We start from the raw sequence: 18,611 nt of genomic DNA, 5'->3' as shown, positions 1-18,611 counted from the left end.
ACATTTAAAACGCCTTACTTAATATCATCACGGTGTCCACACAATTAAAATGTGTCTTTACTGTAAAACACGTATATGTAGAAATTCCTCTTTTGTGCTTCTCCTCTCTGATGTGCTCCTGTGCTCCCATTGCAACACACGCAACACTGAGCACCTGCGTGGGATTGTCCACGTGCACAAAAGTCATACATCATGTGTGCATGTGATCTGCTGCAACCAGGGCAGAAATTTTAACCTTGGCCTTCAGGTCCACTGAGGGCAAGAGGTTGACTTACACAGAAGGAGAGCAACTGCTCTTGCATACACATTTTCTAATGGACGAATGTTACTTCGGGGTTTAAACATTCAGGGTGATGCGGGGGAGCAAACACAACCGAGTGTGAGCATTAGAGATATTCAACGTGCCTCCTAACCTAATCCTTTCAGGTGTGAGCACTAGAGAAAGATCATCCCACAGGTCGCATATAGCTGGTCCGATAATTCTTAAGATTGTTTGTTTAAAGACCCCTTTGCATCAAAAGGAGCCCACAGATATCGCGCGCACACACCTTTCCCATTAATTCTGTTTTCTTTTTATCCTAATAAGTTTTCCATCCAGTCAGGGAGCGGTCTGACTAGAACTACCTGTGAAACCAAACAGGCTTCAAGGGAAAAAAACAACACATTTACTGTTTCATTTGTTGGGAGCTGCAATTTGCCGTCTACTCAGCTGGGGAATTTGCTGAAGGAAAGATCTTGTCTGCTCCACAGTGGCAGTATTCCGGTTGAAATGTTGTTGCATGCAAACTTCAGGATGGTACTGAGATGGAGAGTGACAGCTGTCAGCAGGGATCAGGCTTACCCAGATCAGCTCACAGGAAATCACAGGGGAGGGGGGGGTACCTCTGTTTACTGCCTGGTGGCTTTACCCTTATATAGACCACAGACTAGACCAGTCACAGAAAACATATCACACAGCAGACTTGGCACATCATTTCAATGAGGAGCAAATGGAACAGAGAGGATGAACTTTCTTGGCTCCACTGTGGACACATTGGTATAATAACTGCATATAATGACTCTGTATGTGGGTGGGAGTGTGTGTGTGTGTCCTTGTTTCTATCATTTTTTCCCTGTAATATTTCTTTTACTTTAAAAGCCTGCTGTCTAAACTCACTTCTCTTTAAACTCGAAACCCTAAACAAAACAGTCATTTTTCTCAAAAGCAGCTCATTCTATGCTCTTTGTTTGGACAGTTGCAATTAAATACAACCAGTGTGTCTGCTGGTCATGCAACAAATGGTTAGATATAGTATGTGTACGTGTGTGTTTGTGTCTGTGTGTGTAAGGGACTTGATGGACAGGCACAGGCTGATGCTGGTCTGTGGTTTAGATCTGCGCTGCGTTATCATTAGTGATCCCCTGCTGTGTTTCCGTGACCCCCGTCCTTGAGATTTGACCTATAACCCTCGTCGCGACTCCTGTGAGAGCTCAGCTGGGCCGAGGAGTCCGAGGGGATGGGATCCCCTGTTGGGACGTAAAGACATGGGACACACACAAATAAACACATGCGCTCCCGCAGCATTTGTTGCTTACTTTACCCCACACCTTTTGTTGCTCCTACTCGCCAATGGAAAGAGCAGAAGTGGGTGGGGGTGATGAAGGGAAAGCCTAACAGCCTGGAAGATCCAGCTAAATGTCCACTCCCCGTGCATTTTCTCCTGAAACGATGTCAGCCACGTTTGACCGTTAATCTGGAGAGATATAGGCCGAGCAGATTTACAGAGCCCCGATGGCCCAGCTGTGTTCTGTTTCCTCCAGAGAAAACAGGATGATTCACATCTTCGTAGGAGCGTAAGCGGAAACAGAAGGATTTCAATGCAGTGCGCACAAAGGAAAAGCAGAGGAAGAGTTCATAGCGCAGGTGCTGTCTATCCTTCTCCCGCTCTGTCAAGAAACGCACGTTACGCACAGCTGCGGTGCCGTTATCTGAAGGATACATTAAGTGTGTGGGGGGTGTGCACAGGCTGCAGCAGAATAAATAAGGCATGCTCTTCCAGTTGTAAAGGACAACAATATTAGTGTAATGCCAAGACAAATACGACATCCTATTAATGCTGAGGCAAGAATATGAGCGTAATGATGATCTACTATCAGGCCAGATCCTGCACTTCCTCCCTCGTGAAGGATTTACAAGGGGTTCCAACCATCAGTTCAGAGTCTTAAACACTACGCAGCAGCATATTTTCTTAATGCTTGTATAATAGATCCATCAGCGCAAATGCTCTTACACATGAAAGAGGGTGCATCATAGAGGCTAATTCAACCCACGGTGAAAAGTTGATGTTTTCACTTTCATGCCACAACACATTGCGGTGGAAATGCATGCCCACGCACATGTCACTGACAGTTTAAATATTTATGATATAATGGGGAGACAATATGCGGAGTTGCCCTTAACAGCCCGGTTAGAAAACACTGAGCAGATGTGGAATATGCTCAAGGTGTTTTCTGTAGATGTGTGTCTGTAATAATGCTCAAAGGAATATTTCTCTCCCACGATAGCCTCACATTGCCTCTGGAGAGCCAGCCGCCCCGAAAAAATTGTCACTTGATAACAAAACGTGATGAGCTCCAGGCTCCGCCGCACTCCATCTTTGAGGGGGAGTTCGCAAATATCGATTGTGCTGCTGCAGATCAGAAAGCAAACCATGTGAGATTTAATTTGGTGTGGATTCTTCTTCCAGATGGAGTAGATATTCAACCGTCTTTAACGGAAGGATGATTACATTTAGTATTTTCTGAATAATTTTCCAGCCCCTTCCGCTATATTAAAATTTCAGCGTGTCCGTTTTCCTCTAAAAGTTCGTGCGTGCAGCTTGTTACACACCGTACCGGCTTAGGTGCTGATTTTCCATTATCGTGTGCATCGGTGATCATTTCAGAGATACAGAGAAAATTCAATTACACATGTGACGAAGCTCCCGGGTTGCAGTATCCTCAGATCGGAATGACTAAAACATATGGTATGATTTTAGAAAACTGTTCAAGGCCTTCCAGGAAACACGGAAAATGAGTAGCTAAAGGAAAATATTGATATGCCCTAAGTACAGTCTTGAATACCACTGCTATTGCGCTATAGACGACACCAGGCCAGTTTCTGCTGCCGACATGATTGGAGCTTGAGCAACAGCATATTATTTTATGCTCAACATGTCATATTCTCGAATGACTCAAACCAACAAGACATTACTCTGCAAAATCGCTAAACCCCTTTTGTAGTTTCTGCTCGTGTAAATATTTGAAAAAATGAAACAGGTTAGATATATGTTTCTTGTTTTAAACCACAGATGAGTTCCTTAAACAGCCCGAAACTGTGTGTTTTGTTTAAAATTGACCGTATGATACTGAAATAGATGTAAACATGTCATCTGCCAGGGATTTCTCTATGGTAATGAAGGAAACTTTGCAAACTGTGAGGCTCATTTTAGTGCTTTGTGAAAAACAATGGAGGTCTGTGGCAGAAAATGCATTTTTGTCAGCTAAATGAGCTTTTTGTTGACAGACATAAAAAAGGATATTCTGGTTGTATCACAGCCTTCGTGAACAAACCCAGTTCTCTTTCTTGCTGCGGCTTTAATAACGAGTTTAAAAAAGACCAACATTAACGGTTAAATTACAGGTTGGTTTTAATAAGTCTGTCAAAATTTGAAGGGTTTTGAAAGGTACTTTTAGTGGTTGTAATCTACAGATGGCTAAAAGTGCCCTGTTTAGTGCAACCCTCTTTCAAGATATTAAAAACACTACAAACCACAAAAGGTGACAGAGGTGGTCCCCAAAACTCTGAGGGGGGGTTGTGCTTCCTGAACCCACCATCCCACCCACCCACACACACATACGCACAAAGGGTAATATACCTTCCTGCAAGCACAGGCCTGTTAAATGTCTATTAGGATTAAAAGGGCTGCTTTGGACTGGCTCTGATTCTCTCACCGCTGTGGAATGTCCCACTTCACCAGCGATAGTTTGTCTATATTCTAACAAAGATCAGAAGGACTTGCCCTCATGATACCCTCGTGAACACGTAGCAATAACAACAGCTTTGCGCCAGTACTGCTGAGCAGGACTGTCGGTGTTGACGCAGGAGTGCTTTGTGATGTGTTCCAGCCCCGAACGGCTCTCACACCCACGGTTGAAACTCATCGATGTAATTAGTAATCAATGGATCTGGGGGTACTTTTAATCAGCCAGCAACGAGCGCTGCAGTTTGAATTCTTGGGCTGCTTGATTATACCATAAAACCTAGTTCCATTATTAATCAAAGATAATTTTTGAACACAATTCTTTCATTATGGAAACCTGCTTCAAAAGGTCAGAATTAACAACGAGATGAGCACTTCTAATTCTTCAAACCACCCTTCGCCAATGAGGAAGGGACTGGATGACACTCTGATAATATTAAATCAAACTAAAAAACACATGTAGACTATATATTCTTTGTCTTTAATGTGTTGTTTCCTTTATTTATTATTGTCATTATTGTTATAATATTATTATGAGTAGCTGTAAACCACCTAGATTACAGCCTCCTCTTTTCTGTGTTAATATGTGCATGATTTAAAACAAAGACTGGTGCATTATTTAAGTTCATTTGAAGCTACTGCTCAATACAAGTATCAATTAGAACAAAGTAGCTGTGGTTATTTAGAAATTAAGGCATCTAACAAGTATATAGAGATGAGAGCAAAATGTCTATATATGAGTGATTATAGTACAAATAATAAACTACTGTTTAACACTAATGATGTCAAGTTTTTACTGAACGACTTATTATTTAATTATCATGCAAAAACTAGCATTACTTTAAAATAGCCTGTTTTTAATTCATCCTATTTTATACGGTTAAAAAGCTGATATGGGGATGTCTTGGAAAAGGCTGTTATTACTGTTGTGGAAAAGCAATTTAATAGGCAAAAATGCAATTCACATACGAGTGTGTATAAGGGCTCGATTCAAAAACAGTGAATGGCATACAAATAAATAGAGTTAAAATCGAAGTCCCTCGAAATTATACTCAAGTAAATTGGTACTTCAAGTGTACGCAGTAATTGCAGGACTGCGGAAAGTTGACTTGAACCCCCTGAACTCCGGCTTTCGCTGTGCTCTGCTCATCACCTCGTGGCTGCGAGCGGCTGCAGCACCCATTAAAAAACAGTTTTAGCAGGAAACTCCCAAGTGTGACTCAGTGTAGCTGAATGTGAAGAGGAGATCATTACCCTGACAGTTCAGCCATCTCGGGTTAAATGAAGGTTGGAGAGTTACACGTTGACAGTAAGACAGACTTACAGGTGATATAGTAGTTGACGTTCCTCTTGAACTCCAGGCCCATGTAGTTGGGGCTGAACTCCTGGAATTTGATGGTGAACTTGATGTTCTTCTCTGGCTTGTTACAATTGACCAGCACGTTGGGATCGAGGACTGTGCTGCAGCTCTCCGCCTGCTCCCTCTTCACCAGATACAGCTTGTAGTACTCGTAGTCTCTGCCTTGGTCCGCTTTTGGACAGATGATGTCCAGCTTGTCACCAATGTCTGGGTAGATCACCAGGCCCTTCCCAGGTACAAACCTAAGGGAAGAGAAAAAAGGAAGCAAGGTGGTGTAAACACATCTTGAAGGAAGCCTGGAAAAGCAGCCTCATAATTCATCAACAGTTTATACAGTCGTAACTCTTCGAGCAACAGAAGTAATGGGTTTGGATGAGTCTCATACGGGCTTTTAGGCTAAACGCACTTGATTTGGCCCCACAGAAACATTACATGTGGCTGCTTGACCTCACTCAGCGTTATTTGACTGAGCCTTTCACACAAATCCTCTAACGTTATTTGTCAAATGTGGATTCAAATCAAAGCATACCGACGTTTACGAGGAGGGAAACAAGATGGCCAAATACAAAATGGCTGCCACCGAAATGGCTACAGGTAGGATTTACCTGAGGAATGCCACAGATTCTCATTTCATATTGCAAAGTTCCATGTAAGACCAGTATTTCCACCTAAGATCTAGGCTGTCTGTACTTCAGAGGTCCAAGCTCTTGGAAGAAAACAACGAACGGGGGTCAGATGGGAGGTTGAGGCTTCCTCGTTCATCTTCTCTCTGCCATGATCATCTGCTCAAGGATTAAGATAATCCATCTGGCCTCAGTGTACCTCTCTGCCTCGCTCTTTGCTGCCAAAGCAATCAGATCAGCACTCAGCTTTCTTTTATTCACTAAAGGTGGGGAACAGGAGGGAGGTGACCCACAGAGTGTGTGTAAGTGTGTGTGAAGAGAGGGGCAGGGTGCACTGAGTGCTCCAGTGTGTTTGGGCAGCGGTGTGTATTTTTATGGATGTCTGTGCGTGTGGGTGTGTGTGTGTGTGCGTGCGTGCACGTGAGTCGCAAAGCAAAATGGGCTGAGGTTGCAGTCTGATGTAGGGGCAGGGGGTAGGGGCAGACGGGCTGAATCATTGTTCTGGACTTGTTTGAGGCTTAAAATGTCAACATGGTTCAGCTCTGCTGTCCCAGTTAGCCAAGCATTAACCCAGACAGCCGGGCTGACCACGGGTGTGTTTATGTACGGGTGTATGTGTGTGTGTGTGTTGTAGTAGCAGACAGTGAGCACAGCGGCTATCTACTAGATCTGCCCATGCCAGCGGATTTAAGCGGGATTTAACGGCGTGCAATGCATTTGTTGTTCATTCTGATCTCTCACGTTTTTAACAAGACATCATGCCCTGGGCCTCCCCCCACCTACCCCTCCCTTCTATTTTTTCCTCCCCGAGTGTAATCGCACCTTATCTACAGCCCCTCATTTCATCATCACACACATCATTTCACCACTAAATAACTGACTCTTCAGACAGACCCGAGAATGGGAGGATGGGGATGCCTCCTGGATGAGGAGTGTGTGAGAAAAGGGGCGCTTACGATCGCCCCATGTTATACGCTGGCAAATGGCCAGCCACTGTGCTAAACCGATCGTTTCGAAATTCATGTTTTCTCAGGGAATACCTTCCTCCATGTAAATGTACATGATTGGATTAGGCCTTTTCACCATTCGTGGCCATTCTTCTTCGACAGCGACACCACCGAATAATGAGAAGAGATACAAAAAAATCGGGAAATTTGCAAACCGGTCAAAATCGATGATGTCAAGGAGGCATGTTCCATGTAGGAACTGTAATACCAGCCTGGAAACTGGTGACGCGTAATTTCCACGCTATTGTCTAGAGTGTTGTCTTTGTGGCGAGGAGGAGGAGCCTGGAGAGGGAGAGGAGGGGCTGCGGTAATTCAAGGCCCGATTTGTGCTGGCGTCCTTTGTCCCAAGACTCCCACAAATTTGTGGTTCTGTAGCAACAGTATTCCGCTTTTTATCATTAGCGTGAATGTGTGAGTGCAGACGTGCACATGGGCTCGTGCGCACGCAAATAGGTTCTCCTGCGTGCGTGCGTGCGGTCGCGCACCACAGCAGAATGCACATGCGTGGGTCTATGAAGACACAATCAGCCTCTAATTGGATCTACAAGATGCATCAGTGAGGCATAAACACGTTTCCATGGCAACATTAGGCTTTGTTGCTGACCACCCCCTCTCCTCCCCACCTCTTCTCTATTCCTGCCCCGATCCCTTCAATTTCAATCTCAGCCCCCTCTATTTCAACTCCTCAATCTCATTCCTCCTAGCTTTATCCCTTCCTCTCATTCACCTCAACTTTTCCCTCATTCTTCCTCCCCCTGTCTCCCCCACTCTCTTTACACACAAAAACACCTACAGAACGAGCCTGGGGAGGGGGGTAAACCAAGTAAACATCGCATCAATAGACCCCATTTTGTTTCTACCCAACAAGTAGGTATCGACTTTTTCTTTATATAATTACATATATATAAAATCTGAGGCTTACATGAAACGAGCCTCGCGCTACATGTCTCAGTTTCGCAATCCATTTATTCCATTATCAAAGTGTGCAGCAATAATTTAGATGAATAGCTGAGATTTCCAAAATCTTAATATCTTAATATCCCTGAAGGATTTAATCACAAGTCGGCCCCTGTCATTGATTCAATTTTCCGCGCAGGCTTCCTCCTCGGTGGTTAGATAGCTATCCGAACTGAATTCTCCGCTTCTGTTTCCCAGCCTTTGTTAACCGGCTGCTATAATGAGGCTCTGGCTGCTGTGGAGGTCTGGAAGCGCCATCGCAGATGGGAAAGAAGCAACATAAAAGAAATAGGGCAGCAATTAGTGTTTAGCCCATTTTAAAAGCCCTTCACTTGGCAAGCTGCGTCCCAGCTCCAGTCCAGGATGTGAAACTAAACTGGTGGGCTGGGACATTGTCTCCCGTTTGTCTCTCTGTTGGCTTAATCAGCGCCACTACGATGCTATACACAACCACGCAATGGAAAGGAGGAGACCAGTGGCTGAAGATTATTGTAATTTTGAGGAGGTCGAAAAGGAAAAAGAGGGGAACAGGAGGCTGAATTGCATCTTCCATTCATGTTGTCTGGAGACTTTATAAGACCTGTTGATGAAAGAGGATTGAGTGCACAGAGGAAGAGGCGTGCTGGTACAAATGATGTTTCTGGGAAATGACCTCGAACGTGAGAGAGCCTTTATTCCCCTCCTGTCAAACGAGGTGGATCTGCCTGGACCAAACAAAATAAAGAGAATCATTTTCCAAACAAGCAAATGAGGTTGGTTTTTGTTTCATCTGGATGGCTCCGTGGTGCGCTCAATCCTGTAAAGAGCTAACACAAACAGACCTACGCTGCAGCACAGCGGAAAGAGAGAACAGAAAACAACGAGGCCGAGGACAGACCCCTCCTCTTTTCTTTTTACATTCCACTGGTGAATATGAGCACATGATCTCACATATGCTCACACCACTGCAGCCACCTCCTTCCCATACACATGCACACACACACACACGGATGTGAGAGCGCACTAAAGCACTGTGGGGTGCATCCTGGACCTACCAGCCCAACTTCCCAGCCACCCCTATTCAAGCACGCTGCCCTCACCGACTTTCATATGAAACGCTGCCTACACAGGCCCACTCAAAGCCCCTTACAGAGCCTCAAATCAACCCTGCACACCCCCACCCATCCTTTTCCCCAACTAACCCCCCTCCCCCCACCCCCCACGTCCAGTCAACCCAGGCCTCTGCCCCGAGCATAGCCCTGGCAGTCAGCCTCAACCGCTGAATGAATGGACCCCAGACACAGGAACTGTGGGAGAAAGGAGCAGAAACTGCTCATATCAACAGTATGTTGTCAAATTGATTTGTTCCTCCAGGGCAGCCACACAAAAACACGCCATACATGTCGATTAAAATCAATTACCCTCTATTCCATATATAATTCATATGCAATAACTCTTTACGAGAACACGGGCGACGACGGCAGGCTGAAAGTCGATACCTACACTTCTTCCTCCATCTTGTTTCAGTATTCATCACGCATTTAAGTGTGTCGGTTGAAAACAAACGCTCGCAATCATCACCACAACAGGTACTCCAGCCTGGTAATTATCACGCCAGGCGAAGTGTTCCCACAGCAATTATCATTTCAATTTTATATTATCCACAAAATCTGTGCGGTTGCTCCCCAACTATTATTACAGATTATTGTTCCAGCGTGGCAGCCATATTTATGGTTGTTTCAATCAATATCGCAAACGGACTTTGCATAGATTATGTGCTTTCTTGTGAAAAATCACAGCAAACCATTCGCATGGAAGAGGTTACATTTAAATCTGTAAAGAATGTAAAGCTGTGTTATGCAAACAGTGTTTTAGCTGGATTCTTGTGTAATATATATACTGCATAGGGTTACAGCTAATTCGCTCACTTGAATCGGTCCAGTTGTTTGCATAATCTAATCATAGGGTACAAATATGCAACGTTCTTATTCAGGTTATAGAGTATTAAATGATTGTCCTCCAGCCGGCACTGCTTTAGCCTCAAAACCACTTTTAGATCCCTCACGATAGAGCCACATGCTCGTTATTCCTCACAATGGAAACATTCAGACAGCAGCTTTTAGGATGACGTCCTCTTGATGTGTGGTTAAGACTGTTGACACAGTGTGATCATTTAATACTCAGCAGAAAGGCATGGATCGCCGAGCCGTAGGTGTCTTTGCACAGTTCCAGCAAATTTCACCCTATCAATAATAGCGTCTCATTAAGACAAGTGGGCTTTTGCTTATCTTCACAAATCCTGCCCTTCTTTGACATTTGAAGCAACGCCACGAGAGGGTGAAGTGGTCAAACCTCTGTAGCCGGTAGCGCTTGCATTCATAGCTGGCATCTGTCAGGCCATTGGAGGGGAAGATGTTCTTTGGGAGGCCTTACTGTAAACACACACACATAAACACACGCCCCAGTGTACACACACTGGTTTCCTCACATTTCAAACACAGTAAACAAGTCGCCTCACTTCTAGTTCGGGCCACACACACGCGCGCGCACGCACAGACATGGACAAACACAAGGTTCCTGAAATTAAGCTAAACAGGGTCCGTCTGGTTTCAGAATTGTTTAGCAAAAGAGGAAGGATTTGACCTTTATTATGGAGAAGAGGGACAGACCCGGTAATGGTAACAGTATCGGATAAAACACAAACTCCGTCCAAGTTGCAATTTAAGCCTCAGCTTGGCAACGGGGACAAGCTGCTGAGGCGAAAAGCTCGGTGTTTTCCCCCAGTGCTGTTCCCATTAGTGGAACATAAATGAAGATGTCAGTGGCAGAATAGACTGACAGAATATCCTGAGTTTCACCCCGCAGAGAGCCGCTTTTGTATGTGTGAACACAGACACTCTCACAGAGACACAAGCAAACACACACTAGCTTCAGTTAGCTCAGTCAACCGGCTGGCATGCAGAGCAAATCAGATTCGGCGTGACTCATAACAGTTGCACTCAGGCGAATTATAACACACACACACAAATGGGGGCCGACACACACCTCTCACGTTCAACAAACAGGCTCAGTATGCTTGCCCCGGATCACTGTCACAAGGGGCTATAGCATCACACCAGTGGTGGCTGTAACGAGCTAACGAGATGATACCCAGATGGCCCGGTCAGGAGGAGGACAGGAGTGGACGTTGTTAAAAGAGAGACAGGCTGAAGAGTCCTGTTAAGCAAATGTCAGAAGTCATTAGGGAGGGGGAAGAGTGTAATCTGTTTCTTCTTATGGCCCGTGTGGTTTCTGTCAATGGCGGGTCCATCCCACTCTGAGAGCAGGGGAGTTGAGCATGGGCGTATGCGGCTGTAATTGAACGTCATCCACAGTATCGCTGACAGTAAGAGAAGGCCCAGACTACTGCAATCTGCATCTGCAGTGATTCATCCTAGAGCCCAGGAACAGAGGTTTTCCAGCTGGAGGAAGGGGAAGAATTGGCTAGACTAAACCACAGATGTCCAAATCCTGTGGTGATTTGGGATGTTATCAGTGATACACAGATCTGGTATCGTGACAATGACAGATCTCTTCCCGTAAATTTTATTTCTTTTAGGACTTATATTTAGTTATAGGATACATTTGTGTATATGTTGTATTTTTTACATTTTCTGTATCTTCCTATCAGATTTCTGGTTTGACTTGTGCTTATGCCCTATGATAATGAATTCCTTTTTCCCATGTGGAACTCTGCCCTCAAAGGGACTCTGACATTTATTTTAAATGTGATCTACTTTGTTTCTTTGAATTGAGTGCGACATCCGTGTCTTGCACCCTCTTTCTTCCGCAGATTGAGGCATGCAGCTTATTAATTAAACACCGGTATCTCGTCAAGTACTCCGTGTCGACTGATACTGAGAGCCACCTGCGCTAACGTGTTTGGCTCCGTCTCTGCTTGAGTTTAGCTCTCAATCCAAGTTAGTACTTCAACCCAAACAGACACACAGGCCAGTTTCCTCTTACCCCGGTTCCTTTGCTTGTTCTGACACACACACGCACACGCACACACACACACATCCAGCTGCCTCCCTTCACTGAAAAGCAGCCACAGATGGGCTCTCCATGTTCCCTAAAGATCTCTCTGCAGGCCCAGTCTACAGTCGATGCCAAACATGCCTGTGAGCACATTTCTGTTGGTCCAGATAGATGTGTGGCCACACATGTCTGACTGGAGGACAGGGCGTGTCTCTGTGTTATTGTGCCAAAATACCTTGAATTTTGTGTGTGGGTGTGTGTGTGTGTTGTGCGTGTATATGCGTGTGATAATCTCGCAGGAGTAAAAAGCTGCAGAGTCAAGCGCTGGACCGGGATGCAAGGGTGTAATCAGCGGCGAGCAGAGCTGGAGAAGAGAAAGCAGGAGGACCTCCCAGACGGACAATAGCAAACTCGGCCGGCTGTGGTTCGGTCCCGGCTGGGGGAGTGAAGGAGAATCAAGGGAGCAAAAGAATCATCACCATTATCAAACCCACGCAACTTGCTCGGGTTGTTAACCGGCAGTCATTTCCCCCTCTGCATCTCCACTTCCTTAATAACACCCCCAGAAAGCAGTTCTAATTTAAACAGCCCTTTAATGGAACAACTCAATCAGCAGTCCACATGTACTAATAATGTTCGCTGCATTTCTGCTTGACTTGTGCAGAATTTCTCTTCTCAGCCTTTTAAGTATTCAAAACAAGATAATTAGATCATACAGATAAAACTGCTGACGGGGTGGGCAACAAAGGCTGACCTTTAACCTTGCTATGTGTCAAATTTGCACTTTGGCTTTATTTAACAAACAGGACTAAAATGTAATTTGTTCACTATGACAGGCATTTCACGGCAGTCTGACAAAGCCAGAAGAGCTTCCACCTCAGCCTCCAGTTTCTGAGCTGGCCTAAGCTGCAATTAGCTTCATATTTATTCTGCACTCCTCTCATCTAACCCTTCATCTATGCCCTACTAGCATTGGGTTGTCTCTTTAATAATATAACCTTCTTCAGGTTTTGAATTTTAAAGCCAACTTTAACGATCAAGCAGGAGCTTAATCAATCATTTCTGAGTCTATGAGTTCAGAAAAGAAAAGAACCCAGTGTCTTCCTGGAAGAAGAAGGGGAAGACAGGGCACTGCGAGAGGTAATGAATCAATCTCAGCCACAGTGACTTGGGCTTAGACAGCACGGCTCTGACCTCACAACCAAAAGATAGCAGGCAGCAAAAGTTCAAAATACTTTCAGTGTTCAACTGTCAATGTTAAATGAAAACAATTGGAAAGGAGAGGGAGAGAAAATGCAAACACAATATTTGTCTCGCATCCCCTTTCCTTCCTGAGTCACTCGGGGTTCTTTTCTCTTTTTTTAATGTATTCCTGCTATTGTGAAGAGCGCTGGGAGATGGATGGGTAGATGGACCTGGTAGATGTTATGCGTCTGCTCCAAACACAGCGCAGTCATTCGCATATTTCCCTTGTCTCCTATCTCAAACAACAGCAATAATTCAGTCACCAACTAACTTCTTCTTCTTTGTTTTTTGTGGCATTTCTATTGTCGGCGGTTGGTGGTTTCTCTGCATTGTTCTTCCAACTGCTTCCCTGGGAAACTGGGAAAGTCAAACAGCTGATGAGTTGTCACCTCGTGAACTCGTCTTGCTCTCACATGCTGAAAAACAGCCACGTCTACGGCACACACCCGCATTCACTCTCAAACATTCTTTTTGCTTCTTTTACACGCAAACACACACTCAATTGTAAAGATCTCTCATCAAATGCCTGTCAAGCTCAACGGCGCACATCTCTGCCTAATCAAGCCGCAGCTTCACACATGCACACTGTTGCCTTTCAATAACAGCGTCTATTGATTTTAGACTTATGATGCCTGCTGGTTGTTCCGCTGTTCAAAGTCAAAGTATGCTCACAGCGATGACTGTGCGAACACATTCCACTGAACTTGACAGAGGGTGTGTGGCGCAATAAAAGCCTAGTTGAACAGTCATTTCCCAGTAGCTAATACCTGTTCACATTTCATGTCTGTACCTGGGCCCAACACATGCCTGTTATGACTGGTCATAAGCGGCTCTGCAGGGAACCAGAAGAACCGGAGGACCTATCCTGTGTTCAAATATAACATGTGCATGAGTGCGCACGCAAGTTTTTGCATGCGCGTATGTATATTGCTCACACACAGACACACGCTTTAAAGGGCAACAGTGGCGAAACGAGAGATGGGCCTCTTGGTGTGCAAGTGACAGAGTGAATTACACGGTGAGCTAACAAAACAGCTTCCTGTCTCACACAACAGAACAGGATGGCTTTCGGATGGATTTCTGAGAATCCTGTACAAACAGGGAGTCAATAATGTAATGGCCGATCATCGAGGGGGAACAATTCACAAGTGATTTGCGGAGAAGATGTGTGTTTGCGCCCCTCTGCACCACAGCCGGTCACCCAGCCATAACAAGGGCGCTTTGCCAATTCGTTCCATTTGCAGGGCTTGACACAGGGGCTGCTTTTAGTTGTCGGAATATCCCTGCACCATTACTGGGATGTAAATTTATATACCTTACCAGACAGGGATAGAGGGGAAAAAAGCCTTTGGAGAGATGAAAAGCTGATTACTCTGTCTCCTAATGATTCAAGCAGCATTGAAGTCAATGACAAATTTGTGTTATGCACAAATCTACAAGACATTTTAATCCTTCAGCACTTTACCTCTGATATTTATGTCTATCGCTCACGCTTGCATTACCATCAAGGGTGTTTAATAATTCTCAGTGCGAGAGGACGGACACGCTACAGATGATTGAGTGCATTAGATTTAGAGGCTCTCTTCCGTCTCCCCTTCTCACTCTCCAGCTGTGCCCACGTACTTCAGGACCCGTCCACACGACAGAGTCAGGCACAAGATGGGTAACACAGAGACAGGGAGGACCAGAGAGGAAGACGAGGGGGAGGAACCAGTGCATGCACAGAGGACACAGTGCCAAGCCGAGAGGCCCACCGCGCCTCAGTCTCATCTCTCCAGCTGAGGGCTTTGATTCGCCTGATTGTCTTCAATATTGAGACACACAATAAACACAACACTTGGCGTCCATTTGCAATTCTAATCAGCCCCTCTCAACCAGCCTGGACAAACCAGCAACAGCCTTCTGGGGTATCACTCATCTGACTGCAAAATAATGACAATCATTGCCATGGCTACGCGCCGACTGCATCACATGAGTGGCAGCGTGGATATCCTGAGGCCTCGGAAGACTAAATGAATTAACCAGGAGATTAGCTATATACCAGGTTAATTATTGTGCCATGCAAACCACTTCCTCTGTCTAGTAATTTGGAAAGCATTCAGTCCTCCTCTCACACTCAAAATGACTTACGGCCAATAACCAAGCTAGCCCACACCTGTTCCTACGGGACATGTTGCAACAAGGTCTCAATAAACCATCTTCTTTTAACAGGAAATTCAGACTATGTAAACTTGGGGCTGTTTCTTGTCAAAAAGGCAACAAGTTACAAACATTCTACAAACCCTTGCATTATCTGATTTTGACATGCCGAGGGGATAAGCCAGCATGCAGGCTGAGATATGATCATTATCCAGCGTAAAACTCTGTTTAAATTGAGTTATGCGAAATAGTCTGTCTTTCATGGCGTTAAGAACCACAAATTAAGATGTTTAAGATTAGCTTAAAGCAAAAAGCATTATTTTAAATACGCAAAAAGTTTTAAAATCATGGGCGTATTTATTCTAAAAGCCCATCTGTTGCCTTTTCTGGCACGTTTTTTTTTTTTTTGACAACAAGACAGCGAGAGCTGCTCGCAGATAAATGAGTGCAAAATGACAAGCAATCATCCACATTTTAGCTGCCTTGATGTATTGGCTTCAACAGTCACCCGGAAGATGAGAAACTCAAATTTGTTTCAGAAAATAACAGACACGTCTTATGAAACAGGCTATTTGACTTGCAAATCGCACGGATGATTCATAACGGCAACCGTGCTCGTTTGCCCTCATTTCTGAGTGAGCGCCCCTGCACGCATCGCGCAATGCGCGTGCATGCGTGTCGGTGCTTGCTGAGGCATGTGAATGACAGGCTGTCAGTGAAAGGGATGTCATTATCTGGCTGATGTCTGTGCGAGTTAGGACCAGGGGCAGGGTCACATCACTAGCAGCGAGCTGACACTCTGGACAGGAAACATTACTTTATGATTTCCCCACGAGAGGAAAGCACTCTCGTCACAGTCGGCGCAGCTGCCATCCAATCTCATTTTGTGGTTATTCCACCGTGATTCACCCAAAAAAAAGCACAGGATATTGACAACAATAAAATGAAAAGAGACTCACCTCTGAACCGTTTATCTCGTGCTTTTTCTACAGGAGCTATTTTTTTAAGCCAATTCATTTGCTTTGTTAGAGAGGCCTCGAAGAGGGGGTCTGTCTCTCCCCCTTCCTGTCCTTACCCTTTGACTTCTTCTGTGTAACAACAATAAGGGGTTTTTAGTTCAGTGTCCTGCAGTCGATCTGCTAGTACGCTGATAAGAGAAGCTGATGGATAGGTTTAATCAGCCAAGCCCAGGGATCAAGACCACGAGACAGATCAAGCAAATGCTCTGTGGTTTTTAAAGAAATGCCTTTTATGAGTGTCATGGAGGTCTTCGTTTGGACTTTTTTCAACCAACAACAGACCTGCTAAACTAAATCAAGAACATGCTGTTGAAAGCTGCACCAATAATGTGGTTAGAAATAATTGGTTGAACGCCGTGAAAAGGGGAAAAAGATAGAATATTTCAAAAGGCACGTCTGTCATTATAGGGAGACTATTAAATTTCACTGCTAAGCCTCAAACAAAGATATCCCTGTTCTCCCACATATTAAACATCTTCTCACATAAACAGCCAAAAAAAGCCACGCCCCTCTGAATAATAAAAGCCTAACCAAACCGAAACTATATCGGCATTGGAATCTAAAAGTAGCCTAAAAAAACAAAACAAACCTTTGCACTACGCAAATGAGCCAAACCACATAACCAAGCACCAGACACCGTTTTAACTAGGTCACAATGTTTTTATTGCACGGCTGCCTTCTGTGTCTTAAAAGCAGCTTCTTATCAGAGAATTTGAGCGACAAGTCTATTCTCTGCTCACAAACTGAGCCCATGATTGTAAAAGACAGTTACACATGTCCCGTCCAATCCAAGACAAATTAGTGGCTCTTTCTTGCCTCCCCCGGATGGGAGATCTTATCCAGGCGGACATGCTTAAGTTGTCAGTGGGTCTCTAAAACCCATATTGAACAGCATATTGACTGATGCAATCGTGGAGACACACATCATTAGGCTCATTAACAGTGGATGTAAAACGGGGAGGACGGCCTAACTGGTGGAGTGGGAGTCTGTGTCTCCTCTGATAACGCTCGCCTTTAACAAGCAGAGCAGAGGAAAGATGCAGGCTGTCAGTGTTAAAATGAAATGTGTGTGGTTGTGTGTGCTAATAAATAGCTTGTTTGACATGGCGCTATTCTCATTCGCGCAGTTCACTCCGCGATAACCGGGCGGATTGTGGCCTCGTAAAGATGCTCCATGTGTTGTTCGAGGAAGCCATTACAAACTGGGCCGTCTCCATTACAGGGGGCTATCTGATCATTATTGCCCTCCCATCTGTAACACACGCTCAAATTTTAATCTGTACAAGACAACCACAGCTGCCTAACACACTGTGCTATATGAAAACGGTGTGTGTGTGTGTTTGTGTGTGAGTGTGCATCTAAATGCAACGCAGCCGCCGATCCCGCGGCACAGTGCAGCCCACGGGGTCATCAGCAAGACATCCTTCCTAAGCACATAAGACCCAAAGCACCTGTGCAGTGCAGTTGCAATCAGCATTTAGAGCTGTCCACGCCCTTCAAAGGCTCATCACAGGATGCACATCTAATACAGAGGGAAGGCCGATTAAAGCCTCAGCCCCGCAAATGGCTTTGAAGAAACTGCCCCAGTCGCTCCAATGGAGCCAAATTATTCCCCCTGCCTCGGCCATTCCATTGTGGAAGCAGAGCACCAGGCGGCTCTGTTTGGTGGCCACATGTGGAGCGGCTACAAGGATCATACCACTCCATTCCAGAGCAGGACCGCGACAGGAAATGAGACTCCTCAAAAAGCAGACAGGCTACTCAAAAATAAATATATGTATGAATTCATGTATATTTCAACTAGGAATTTGACTCGGCTGGCATAATGTACATGCCAAGCTCTGACTTTCACACCCTCCAGATGGAAGAGGTGCTACAATCAGAAATGTATAAATAAATCAGAGGATGCAGCAAACACAGCGACTAAAAGAAGCGACACGGACCTGGGTCCTGCTCTCAGAAAGGAATCGGCAAGGACTGTCTGCAAAGAAAAGCTTTCATCTTCGAGACGAGAGAGAAGAGGAGCGACGTGGCGGAGGTTCAGGCTGTCATGTTTCACAGCTGGGGGGGGGGGGGTAACTGAGAGACAGATGAAGAGCCTAGCTAAAAGTAGCAAAAGTTTTCATTGGCGGGACAAAGAGACTGCGGAGAGCCTGTCACACATTAAGACATGCGAGGTAGAATCACAGTGTGAATTATTATATTAACATGGTAAGGGGGGGGGGGGGGGGGGGGGGCACCAGAGTTACTCATTAAACCGAGTC

At 45.1% G+C, this 18,611-nt stretch overlaps 1 protein-coding gene across 1 annotated transcript in view; it reads right to left on the bottom strand.

Moving 5' to 3' along the window:
* Positions 1-18,611, bottom strand: part of efnb1 (ephrin-B1) — a 52,111-nt gene that overhangs the window by 23,932 nt on the left and 9,568 nt on the right. The window contains exon 2 of the mRNA XM_057042975.1: positions 5,326-5,603. Within this exon, the coding sequence (XP_056898955.1) occupies positions 5,326-5,603 (278 nt within the window). The remainder of the gene's footprint in view (positions 1-5,325; positions 5,604-18,611) is intronic.

This window comes from Takifugu flavidus, chromosome 9 (assembly GCF_003711565.1).
Source record: "Takifugu flavidus isolate HTHZ2018 chromosome 9, ASM371156v2, whole genome shotgun sequence".
In the NCBI taxonomy this organism is placed as follows: Eukaryota; Metazoa; Chordata; class Actinopteri; order Tetraodontiformes; family Tetraodontidae; genus Takifugu; species Takifugu flavidus.
The sequence above is the reverse complement of the archived record's forward strand: the minus strand, read 5'-3'. Positions and strand labels throughout refer to the sequence as shown.